We start from the raw sequence: 13,659 nt of genomic DNA on the forward strand, positions 1-13,659 counted from the left end.
TGTATCTTCAGTAAGCAAGTTGAAATAAAATGTATAGTATACCTGCTATTTTATTCCATGTATACCATAATTTCTGTCTTTTTATATTTACAGGCAAAATGCTTTTCAGGTCACTGCTGTTGATGGGGTTGGAAGTGGAATAATACAATGTTTATTGTCTGAAGAGTGCATTGATTGGCTGCAATCTATTTCTGCAAACATATCAAACCTCACAAAGCACAATGTAAGTAATAAAAAAGGATGATTTGGAGTTCTCTGTTATTATTAATGTAGAAACTTGCATTGTGTGTACAAATAAATAGAACATCTTGTGAAAAATAGCATAACTGTATTACTTTGTATAGCTATACTATTAAGCATCTTCTCTAGTAAAACTTTGCTTGAGGAATTTGCTTTTATTATTATTTTTACCATTATAATTATTGTTATTGGGTTTCAGGAACAATTTTTAGGTCTTCTTTACAGAGTATTTTGTGATATACAAGAACAGCTAAAATTCACCTTGAAGCTCCTTCTAGTTGCCTCTAAGGCACAAGTGACAGATATAAATTAAGCAGTGACTTATATATAGCCAGCCTCAGCCTTAAAAATTCGCTTATGACATGTTAAGGATTGTAACTGGCTGAAACAAATAGTCTCTGGTGTGTTATATTTTTAAGTCAGCAGACAAGAAGCTAAGAAGGAGTTGTATTAAAAGCCACCAAGTTATCCTTTGATTTTACATATTTTGTTTAATGTCACTGTTTCATAAAGGTTTTAAATCATAGTCCGATGATACAGCTAGTTTTATGTGCATAGCTTAGACCCATTGGTCAAACTACTAGCTATTAAGGGTAACTTCTTAGAATGCGGGTAAGTGTCTTCCAAATCTGAAATGATTATCATGTGCATGGGTACTATTCATTTTGAACAAATCTCCTTTTACTTAATTGTCCTCAGACACCTGTTATTCTAGGCCTAACAAGATTCTTCAATGGGGAATAGACTGTAAGGTTTCATGTCTTCATTTCTAAAAGTACTGGCTGCAACATCTGTAGAAAGGTTACTTTCCTGCTATTCCTCATTTGCACATGGCTTCTATAAAAAAGCTGCAGAGAACCTTCCTTAGCATAGGCCTTATGATTGTGCTATTGATATAATTCCAGGTTCCTCTCCTCGTAGAGGTAGGACATACCCTCTCTCTCTCTCTACACTCTCTGGTCTCAGACCATGGAGAAGTATATTAAGGAAAATCTGGAAAGAGGGTTCATAAGGCCTTCCTCCTATCTTGTGGGTGCCAGCTTTTTTTCCGTAGAGAATAAAGACGGAAGTCTAAGGCCATGCATTAATTATAGAGGTTTGAATAGAATCGTGGTAAAAAAAATCATTACCCTTCCCATTGCTTTCTGAACTTTGAGTTTGAACTTGTAATAGCTCGATCTGAGAGGTGCATATCATTTAATTCAAATCAGGGAAAGAGACAAATGGAGGACGGCCTTTAATACTCATGATGGGCATTATGAATATTTAGTAATGCCTTTGGTTTATGTAACACCCCTGCCATTATTCCAAGAATTCTTAAACAATATTTTCTGGGATCTTCTGGGTAGCCATGACCATAACTGACCATCATGCCAATATTCAGGAAGTCTTTTGTAGATTAAGGCAAAATTGGCTATATGCTAGGATTTAAAAATGCATTTTGAAGTTCCTTCTATTAATTTTCTAGGGTATATTATTTCACAAAAAGGCTTACAGATGGAGCCAGCCAAGGTCCAGGCCATTCTAGATTGGGCACAACCCCTCTTTTTGCAATCCATTCAAAGATGTTTGGAGTTTGCAGGCGATTCATTTAAGCCTTTTCCACTCTGGTGACTCTAATCACTGCCCTTACCCGGAAAGGAGCAGATCCAAGTATATGGTCTAAAGAGGCTGTGAGAGCCTTTGAACAATTGAAGGAAGCATTCACTTCTGCTCTGGTGCTCTGGCATCCAGATTCTACTCTTCCTTTCCTAGTAGAAGTGGATGCTTCTGAGATTGGTGTGGGAGCAGTTTTATCACAGTGACACCCTTTTCCCAGTAATATTCATCCTTGTGCTTTCATTTCAATGGGTCACAATTATGACATTGGTAAAAGGAAATTGCCAGCCATTAATTGGGCATTTGTGGAATGGAGATATCTTTTGGAGGGAGTTAAACATGTGGTTACTGTGTTGACCGATGATGAAAAGCTGTTGTATTTCAAATCTGCTAAGCACTTAAATCCCAGACAGGCCAGATGATCATTATTTTTTTACCCATTATAGTTTTAGCATAACATATAGGTCTGGGGAAAGAAATGTTAAGGCAGATGCCCTTTCCAGAAGTTTTGTCTTTGGTCCTCAAAAGAAGTCTGAACCTGATTATATTGTTTCTAAGGAAGTGATTGTAGCAGCAGATCTGCCCAGATCTGTATTCTTCCTTGTCTGAAGCCCATGTTAATTTACCGCCTAATATACCTCCTGGCAAACTCTTTGTTCCGGAAAACCTGCATGAGGCAGTTCTGTTTGAGACTCATTATTCTAGGGTAGATGGGCATCCGGGCTGTAGTAAAACCTGTTCTTTTCTGTCCCGCACTCTCTGGTAGCCTACATTAAGGCAAGATATTGGTAATTACATTGACTCTGGTCTAGTTGGTCAACATTCAAAACCAGGCTATGGACCCATATTTTCATGAATTTCATTGTGGAATTACCTCCCTCTTAAGGGAACACTGGGTGGTGGTGGACCAATTTAGTAAAATGTCTAATTTTGCTACTCACTTGTCCACTGGAGAAACTCAGTTCTTTACTGGTTTTGGCTAGTGTGCTAGGGCCTTTTCATTTTCTGGTCATACCTCAGATGTTCCTGCTGTCAACTGTTTGTTTGACCATTTTTTTAAGATTTGGTAAAAAAAAAAGATTTGTTTGGTTATCTTCAAAAAACATCCCATTGAAAATTCCTCCTGCTAAGCTACGGACCCACATTTATTGGTAAATTTTCTTTATCAGAAACTCCCTCTTGAATTCAAAATCTCTTAACACTTTTCATGTTTCTTTGTTAAAGCATACCAGAGCTGTTCAACAGAATTCTTCTCCTTTGTTTTCTTTTGAAGGTCAGCCTGAATATTTGGTACAGAGGCTAGTGGATTCCCACCTTTCCAGAGGTAAATTGCAATATCTAGTACACTGGAAAGGTTATGGTCCTGAGGAGAAATCTTGGGTTCCAGCCTCTGATATCCATGCTGACCATCTCAAACTTCAGTTTCATGCCAAATTTCCTGAGGAGCCTAAATGTCCTGTGGCCCCCTCAGGGGAGGGTAATGATACTTGGTGGTCTATTGGGGTGGTCTAGTAGGATGCCCGGCACGCTCCCTGTGAGGACGCCCACATCCGCCTCCTCCCTAGCTGTACTTTCTTCTGGGTTTTGGCTCACAAGTCCTTATATAGAGTCCGGGTTTTTGAAACCACAACTGTATTAAAGTTTTTCACGGCTTTTACACATAATAAATTTTAAATATTGAGAGTTTTTAAAGAAATATATAAAAACCACAAATGTTCAGAGATTTGGGAAAAAGGACATTAGAATGTTAGTAAATGTGCCCCTTAAACTTGAGCTGTAACAGAGTACTCTATTTGACGAATAAACAAATACAATTATGCTACTACAAACTACCTTAACTGACTGTAGACAGTTACAGTCTACTGTAGGTAGAAAGCAGCTGGTCTCATTAGTGGCGAATGGGACTCCTTTACAGTACGCCACCTGACCAGCACTCTGGGAAAATGTATCTGGAGTACTGCATAATCTGAGAGTTACCCACTAACCTCTGGGTACATTTTTGCATTTTTTAACTTCATGGAAGGGCACCACATTGCATAATAGTCCCAAACTACACTGTGGCTTAGGTAATGGAGGGTCTAAAGCAGTGGTCCCCAAGCAGTAGCTCGTGAGCAACATGTTGCTCACCAACCCCTTGGACGGTGCTCTCAGTGGCCTCAAAGCAGATGCTTACTTTTAAATTCCTAGCTTGGAGGTAAATTTTGGTTGCAGAAAAACCAGGTGTACTGCCAAACAAACCCTCCTAAATTGTGGTAATTCACATAGGGGCTGCCAAATAGCCAATTACAGCCCTTATTTGGCACCCCAGGAACATTGTTCATGCTTGCGTTGCTCCCCAACTCATTTTACATCTGAATGTTGCTCACAGGTAAAAAAGGTTGGGAATTCCTGGTCTAAAGGATCTCATCAAAAGAGGAACTCCATTATTTAAGTAGTCCATTCTTCTGCTATTACATGGCTGGAATAAAAGTGACCTTGACCTCCTTTGTGTACATACATGCACAGTATATGGTCAATTTTTCCCACAAACCTACATTACACTAAGAAACAATAAACTTGATCTGTCTTGAACAATATTAACTATCTCCTACCTTTTCATACATACATGCATACATGTAAAGAAAAGAACAATTAGATGATAAATAAATGCCACATGTACCTTTTACATCATGGTGCTACCTTAAGAGAATATTAATACAGCATAGCAACAAAAAATGGAAAAAATGCATCATGCCTCATGATGCCTTCTACCCTTGTACTAGTTACCAGATCTCAGATATGATGGATTGCAAGCATATGGCATTGCTTATACTCAATCGTCCCTGTGGTTAGTCTGTCAATAAGCTGCCCTAGTGTATTACTTGTAATAAAAACTATCCCACAGGCTCTGTCCTGCCTATATGGTCTTATTTACAACTTTTTGCTAGGATATATTCATGCAATGCTTTAGAATTCCATTGTGATATACAGTAGTCTCCACCAACTACTGGACAAACTATTGAGCACAAGTTAAAAAGCAACTAGGAATCTTCCCAACAAAATAAACATTTTCAGTTAAACTGTCTTTTAGTAACAGTTGGATTTGATCCCTGACTCGGAGTTCCTATATAACAGGAGCCCAAGTCAAAGGGGAAGTTAACTTCTAGATTGATTTTTAGTATATTGCAGATATTGCACCTTTTTAATTGGTCACCTTTTTAAATGATGATTGATATATTAGCTCTTTCTGTTCTGCCTATTTCCACCCTGCAAATGAAAAGCCTTCAATGTGCCCTTTTTAGTGATGAGCGAATTTGTTCACCAAAAAAAATTGTGAAGCTATGAGGAAACATGGGCGACATTTTTGTCATGGCAACTTTTTTGTAGCAAAATACATTAGAGTCTATGGGTGAGTTTATTGTTAACTGCAACTTTCTTGTTTACGGTGCAACATTTTTATCTTCATTGGGACATTTTTGACCATGCCAAAAAATGACGGCGAAACTTAAGAATTCACTGCGAAACCATACGTGGCAAAAAAAAAATTTGCCCATCACAATCACAGAAGAACTGTTTACTTATCTTTGTAATGCTGAATGAATGCATTTAAAGCTGGCATTATTAAATTATGCACCATAAAAATTCATTCAAGTACAGCAGGTAAACCAATTAGAAGTAGTTTAGAAAATCATTGAAAACCCCCGTTATCAGCATCCCTACCCCTTATAGTCAAGAATGCATCCCATTACTGCGTTTGTTTAGCATGCTGTGTTTGTATAAATATATGTATGAATAGCAAGATGTTGAGGTTAGACACCCAGTGAGAGGAAAAAAAAGATAATAGAAGGAGTAGCAAGATGTTATTTAAATTATCAGGCAACTCAGTCTCATGCTGTCTGGGCAGTGGAATAATGTTGCATGTCTTTCTGAGAAGGAGGCATTATGCTAACCATTTAATGGCTGCATCACCTATATCTGACTTCCTTTCTCCCACTTACAGGCTCTGTCATATTGTTCATATGGCAAAGCTGTCAGTTTCTTGTATTTGATGGACACACTTTTATTTTCAGGGACAAGTCATTTTCCTTTTGTCTCCATCTACTGTGCTGGCAAAAGGAGGATCCGAAAACTGTATTTAATTTGTGCACTATGTGATACTTGTTATCTTTTTGCTAATAACAATTATCTAATATGTTTTATATAAATTTAGGGTTGTTTTTTATATCCTGCACAAAATTCAGCAGCATATTTTTAATCTGCAGTAGTATATCTAGTCGGTTAAGTATACTGTATTTGTGAAGCATATGGAATAAAAAAGAATGTATCACATAATAAGACACATATGAACGGGTATATTTATAGCAGTGAATCTGTATATCTACTGCGTCAACAGGCAATAAGATTTATAGGACCATTCAATGCTTCAGTCTACAGCTTTTAAGATGCATTTGTACAGTACTTGACCTATTTCTTGGAACATATTTTATACAGATTTCCTCTCCATGCAGCTATCTGTCTGGCCTTCATTAATTTTAAACCAACTGTACATTTCTAAGCAGTTAGTAATGCCACACATATTTGCCATCCTATACAAATGGATTTATGTAAATAAAGGCACAGAGTCTGCCCATGTCTACTAACCCATATCAGCAAATCAGATGTTTGATGTTTGATAACCAGTAAATGCTTCCTGATGTTCATTGTGTGTGCTTTCCTTCATATGTAAAAAGGACATATAACATTTTTGCAAGTGCAGTAACCCATAGTAACCAATGCAATGCTTACTTTTAAACAGTTGACCAGTAAATACTAACTGATGACTGGTTGCTATAGGTGACTAGACCTGTAACAACAAACATTACCCTCAAATGTTTTGCATATGTTCATCCTGCCTTACATTCTGTCTGTGATAAATGACACTACTCACTACTTGACTTAGCAACACCCACATTTTAGTTAAATAAAATCTATACCCCTAAACAATGTAGGTCTCTAAAAAAAATATATTGCAGAAAAAATCCCATAAGTAAAACCCTAGTTCATCTAAATAAACCATATTTACAAAAATATTATTTTCTAGCAGTAAGTGCCATTGAGTAATCCTAAATAGAAAATTGGCATTTAAAGTACTAAGGGCCACCTACTGGGACCTTACAAATCACAGTGCACACAAACAAACCTGGGCACACATACATGTTAGGTTACATGAAACAATTACTGGCCATCGTTTTTGCCTTTTACTCCCCACACTTATTCCTGTTACAGTAAGAACTGCAGCATTTCTGGTCATGTGATCTCTGAGGCATCACAGAGACCATCACAAAATGGCGGCTCAAGATGAGAGATGTAAAAGGGCAATATTTACTGATATATAAATATTCCAGTTTGGTAAGATTATTTAATAGGCCACATAATGTGATATAAGCTATCAGTTGGTTAAGTATTTATTTTGGGGGTATTGTTGGCAGTGATAGAAAGTGTACTACAAGACTACAAAAGCACCACCACCTCTCTGGCCCATTATTCTCAAATAAGGCCTTCTCATATCATGTCTAATAGCAGGCAGAGGATGGCACACACAGGCAGCATAGGGCAGGCAGAGTATAGCACATGCAGGAAGTGTAGGGCAGGAAGAGTGTGGCACATACAGGCAGTATAGGGCAGGCAGAGTATGGCACACACAGGGAGCATAGGGGAGGCAGAGTATGGCACACACAGGCAGTGAAGGGCAGGCAGACTATATACAGCACTACATACACTCACACAATACCATTGCCATGCCTACAGCCTCTATGAGGTGTGAAGAGGTGAACAATCTGGAGGCTTTGAATCTAAGGTGTGAACAATGCAACGTCAAATTAATCTCAGTACTGATTCCTTTTAAAGCTATGTGGGGGCTGCACAAGGTAGAGCCACAGGCCACAATTGAACAACACTCTTTGTGGAGTCTTAGTGGAATACATATATATTTTTATAAATGCCTCAGTGTTTCTGTACTGGTGGTTACTTCTTCCACTATGGACTTGGCTGTAGTTCTAACTGCTCAATGAAGGGACACTAGCCATAGTAGATAGCCTTTTTTCACTGGGCTTGCAACCCTGATTCATGCTTCTATGTCTCTGGACCTATATTCTCCCACATTCTAGAGGAAGATCTGGAGCCTAAACATGACTTCCCCAAGGCTACTGCTGCTTATATGAATCCTGTCACATTGAGTTGAGTGAAGGAATAAGAAGACCTGAAATTCTTAACTTATTTTTTGCAAATTATTAGTTATTGATCATTATTAATTCAATAAGGCTATGGGTCTTGTTGTGTAAAATATTTAGAGCATATTTTGAAAATCCATAATTCCTTTGTGCCATAGCCCTTCAATGTTATTTCAGTTTCGTTTTCTTTCCTGACAGATTAAAAAGATCAACAGGAACTTTCCTGTAAATCAACAGGTATGTTCTTTGATTTTTTGATGTTTGTCAATGTTCAAATTTTTCCTTGTATGCACTTCATCTGTTGATGTTTTGGAGCATATGTTTCTGTACTTTTTGATGGCTGGTCCCTGCTCCAACATATTCTTTCTTTATAACCTTGACATGCATATTTCTCATGTTTCTGTTCACATCGTGGCTTCTCTTTGTACAACTCTCTCTCTGGAGGTATCTCTAAATCCTGATCTCTATTTCAGAAAGTTTCTTTTTGCATCATTTACATTTTTATTATGTTTACCATTCTTTTTTTGAGCAACTCTGTGTCTCATCTGTTTCTTTCTGTGATCATAAACACTCTCTGCATGTATGCTTGCATCTACCTCCTTTCAACCCATTTTTGTGTTTTCCCTTGTGTAAAATATAACTATATGTCTATCAGTTCTATCATTCCTTTTTATATGTGTATGTCTTTTCTCTTACCTGTTTGCATGCATGTGGCCCCTATACCAATTGTTCCAAAAAGGTGTTATTTGGTTGGCTATGTATTTGCTGTCCTAAATATTATTTAATCCAAATAACTGAAACTCTGGTATTTTTTAATATCTGTGCTCATTACATGTGCTAAGGGTGTGTTATTGCCAGGCTGGACATTTAAGGTTGGTGTCACGAATCGGCACCCAGAATCTAGAACCAATGCTAAGCTCCCTGGTCTCAGTTCTTGCTTCCGCCTTTAAGAGCCACCTTTCACCTTGGGAGGGGCACTCAGCTAATCGGATGCCGCCAGGTCTTATTAAGAGAGGAGCCAAATGAAGGTTCTAGATGAGCAGAGAGGCACGATCGTTAAGCAAAGTCTTTGGGCAGAAGGTCACAGTACAAGGATTTAGACGAAAACGTAGTCAGGCAGGCTAGGTCAGTTCAGGCAGAATTCAAGCGGGGTCAGACAGGCAAAGGTCAAAACCAGGAGATCAATCAAAAGAGTCAAACAGGCATGGGTTGTATTACAGATGTCAGAATAGTCAGTTAACAGGCAGGGATCAGCATCACAGAAGTCAGAATAGTCAATCAGGCAAGGGTCAAACAGGAATCAGATAACTAAAATATACAGAAATAGCACCAAGGAACTCACTAGGATGAACCAATAACGAGCAATGAATGCAGTGCGGAAGTCCCTTTAAATAGTGTTGGAAATTCACGCCATTGCGCGCTGACATAATCATGCCAGCGTCAATCCGCCCTATGGAACCGGCACTGACAAGGAAGAGGAGCGGCGTGGCGGGCGTCCCCGCCGAGGGCGCGGTGGGTGTTCCTGCCGATCCGCTAGACCACCAGGGTGAGTGACGCCATTGCGCGATGACGTAATCATGCCAGCGTCAATGCGCCTATAAGAAAAGAAGATGCGCGCCCTATGGAACTGGCACTGACAAGGAAGAGGGGCGGCGTGGCAGGCGTCCCCGTCGAGGGCGCGGTGGGTGTCCCTGCCAATCCGCTAGACCACCAGGGTGAGTGATTGTTATAGTTGGACCGACAATGTGTTTCCAATGAAACACATTGTCGTCAATGGACAGCAACTTTTTGTAGCACAAAACAGGTTTAATTCAATAGGGATTTTTCATAGAAACTTTTCCTGGTCAAAATCCACACTGTGTTCCAGGTGGATTTCATTAATTAATTGATTAATTAGTCACTTTGTATGTGGGACTTATGCAGGATTGATAAGCCTTTCCCCACCAGCTTTTATTGTCTGTATCACCTTTTGCTCCCAAAGTATGACTCTGGCCCAACAAAGTAATTCAATGCGCATTTCAATGCTGTCCCCTGCATATTGGGATGCTTGACAGCTTAACACCTTCTCAATCTAATTTCAAATTTACCTTATTGAATTTGTTGAAATGTAGTGAATTTGCTCTCTGTTGTATGTCCATCTATAACACAAGGACAGGCAGCTGTTATAGTTATATGTCACATTTCTATGTGTAGTAATCATTTGGGTGGTGGATTTTTCTTTGAGATGAACTGAGGCTTAAAATACCTTTCTATTTTGTACGTTACATAGTTAAATCGGGTTCAAAGAAGACAAAGTCCATCAAGTTCAACCCCTCCAAATGAAAACCCAGCATCCATACACACACCCTTCCGTGCAACTTACAACGTACTCATGGTACTGGCTGATCTATGCGAGTGGGAAGCCCACAAATAAAATATAGACTAGATTGGACCAATCTTTATCAGTAGTTTAGCTCACAAATGGAAAAAAATGCTTTCTTTTCATATTAATGTATGACACATTTTCACAAGCTTCAGGAAAATCTTGTAGGATATTCATTAGTGAAATGATTTTTCTGTCAAAAGATATATGTTCATCCACTCGTCTGTATTGAGAATCAACAGAGTTTCTAAATATAAAGCAGTCAAGCAAAAAAAGAGTAAATGTGTTGCTAAGCAATACAGTTCATATGCCTTTTTACCTTAGCTAAGTAAAAAGACCAATAATGATTAATAATAAAAAGATTAACTGAAATGTGAGTATTGGGGTTAACTAGCGTGACATTATGTAGGTGTTGGTATAAAAGAATAGGCTTTATAGAAGTATGTTGGAAAGTTTATATATTATTTTTAACTATTGCATGTGGCCCTAAAAATACTTCTACGGATTAAAGAAACATTAACAAAATGAAAGTGTTTTCAAGGCATGACAATATAATGTAGTGTTGTGCTGCACTGTTAAAACTGGTGTGTTTGCTTTAGAATCACTACAATAGTTTCTATAACAAGCTGCTGTGTAGTCATGGAAACAGCCATTCAAAGCTGAAAAAGTAGAAAAGGCAAAGGATACACAGCAGATAACAGATAAGCTCTGTAGTATACAATGGGATTCTTCAGATCCTATCTGTTATCTAATGTGCATCCTGTGCTTGAATGGCTGACCCCATGGCCATACGGCAGCTTGCTTATCTAAACCATAGTTGTATTTCTGAAGCAAACACACCGGGGCATATTTATCAAGGGTCGAATTTTGAATCGAAAAAACATTTGAAATTCGAATTCAAAAAGACCAACCGAAATTAAGTCGAAGTTTTTTTTTGGTCGAATAGGTCCGTTATCGATTTCGTATTCAGCCGAATTCTACGATTCGAAGGAATAGTGCATTCGATTTTTCCAGAAAAAACTTTGATTTTTAAATGTCCACCAATTGACTCCAAATAGGTTCTAGGAGGTCCCCCATAGGCTGAAACAGCAATTCGTCAGGTTTTAGATGGCGAATAGTCAAAGTTCAATTTTTAAAAAGACAGTTCCTAGTCGAAGTACACACGAAATTCAATTTTTTTTCATTTGAAAATTCACCTCGACCTTTAATAAATCTGCCCCACCGTGTAGGATAGCAGTACATTGTATTGACATTGACTTCACCTTTTAAACAAAGGTTAAGTTTCTATTATACATTTTTTATAAAGATACCACCAAATCTACCATTTCAGATCTGTTCCAACCCGTTTATTCAAAAGTCAGTTCATATTTTAAGTTTGGCAAATCCAATGTCTTTTATTATCTTGGAATGATAACATGCCCAATGTAGTAGAAGGCATCTTTGTTTAACCCTACCCATTTCATTGCATTCTCATTTTAGAGCCCAAAATTAGTAACTCACTTGCAGCTATTTATTACATGGCATCATAATATATCATAGTGCATAGCAGTTTTTGCTCAGATATTCCTGATCAGGATTTTTTGCTACCAGAATCAAACACAGAAACCTTTTAGCTTACAGCTTAGTAACCATCTAGATCGCTACTGAAAATTGTCATGTTTCAAATTTGACTGAATGACAGTTTTATTTTGTAGCCTTTCATAAAGGAAAACTTTACCCCCATATTAATATTTAGGCAACCGATACAATTTACATCATATTAAGTGGCATAGTAAAGAATCTTACCAAATTGATATATATATATATATATATATATATATATATATATATATATATATATATATATATATATATATATATATATATATATATATATAATAAAATATTGCCATTTTACATCTCTTGCCTTGTGCCATCATTTTGTTATGGTCTCTGTGCTGCCTGAGAAATCACCTGACCAGAAATACTACAACTGTAAAAGGAAGAAGTGTGGAGGCAAAAGACAGAACTCTGTCTGTTAATTGGCTCATGTGACCTAACATGTATGGTTTGTTTGTGTGCACCGTGAATCCTATGATCCCAGGGGGTCGCCCTTATTTTTTAAAATGACAATTTTCTATTTATGATTACCCAATGGTACATACTACTAAAAAAGTATATTATTATGAAAATAATGAGCTGTTTTATGCAATATCTTTTTATAGAGAGCTACATTGCTCTGGGGGTATAGTTTTCCTTTAAGAAAACTTAATTTACACAAACAAAAATAATAAAAATTATTCTCAACTGAGACATATTCATATTCCTTAAGTCTGGCTTGCTCAGAAAAGCAAATTATTTAAAATGGTCACAAACTCTCAAAAGAAATAGAAAATGAATAGAAGTAATATTGGGGCCAAAGAGTAACCAATATTCCTAACTGGATGTGGTATTTTGAGTGCAAATGAGCAGATACACATTTTTACTCCACTAATGCATTTCCAAAAAAAAAAAGTAAATATTGAGGGGCATATTTATTATGGGGCATATTTATTAAGGGTCGAATTTCGAATTTGAAAAACTTTGAAATTCGAAATTCATAAAGACCAACCAAAATTAAGTCAAAGTTTTTTTGGCCGAATATGTCCGTATTTGGGCGAATTCGAATTGAATAAAAATTAATAATGCATTAGATTAGAAGTTTTTCCCACAAAAAAAACGTTGATTTTTCAACAATTGACTCCAAATAGGTTCTCTGAGGGTCCCCATAGGCTAAAACAGAATTTGGCAGGATTTAGATGGCGAATGGTTGAAGTCAAATTTTTAAAGAGACAGTAGATGATAAATTTCGATATTTAAAATTTTTTCAAATTCAAATCAAATTTGGACTATTCCCTAGACGAAGTACACACAAAAAGCTTGAAATTCGTTTTTTACCGTGACCTTTTAATAAATCTGCACCTAAGAGTTGAATAGTAAATTCGAATTTTTGAATTGGTTTTGTTGTTGAAAATTCACACATTCGAATTTTAATTCTCCAATTTGAATGTGCGATGTATCACAACTCGACCATGGAAACAGTTCTAATTCGAATATTTGCCACCTAAAACCTGTCGAGTTAATTTAAAAGTCAATGGTAGAGGTCTGTTGAACTATTGGAATATGTTAATTGCTTTCCTGACAATCAAGTTTTTTTCGGAGGGAAAACTCGATTCAAATTCAGTTCAGGACTATTTGATCGAATATTCAATTTTTTGATAAATAACCTCCAATTCAAGTTGTGAGTATATT

At 37.2% G+C, this 13,659-nt stretch overlaps 1 protein-coding gene across 1 annotated transcript in view; it reads left to right on the plus strand.

The window, feature by feature from the left end:
• The window catches only part of sntg1.S (syntrophin gamma 1 S homeolog), a 194,788-nt gene that overhangs the window by 162,825 nt on the left and 18,304 nt on the right, over positions 1-13,659 (plus strand). Inside the window, exons 13-14 of the mRNA XM_041567862.1 lie at positions 94-223; positions 8,226-8,264. Of these exons, the coding sequence (XP_041423796.1) occupies positions 94-223; positions 8,226-8,264 (169 nt within the window). The remainder of the gene's footprint in view (positions 1-93; positions 224-8,225; positions 8,265-13,659) is intronic.

The sequence above is a fragment of the Xenopus laevis genome, chromosome 6S, assembly GCF_017654675.1.
Source record: "Xenopus laevis strain J_2021 chromosome 6S, Xenopus_laevis_v10.1, whole genome shotgun sequence".
NCBI lineage: Eukaryota > Metazoa > Chordata > Amphibia > Anura > Pipidae > Xenopus > Xenopus laevis.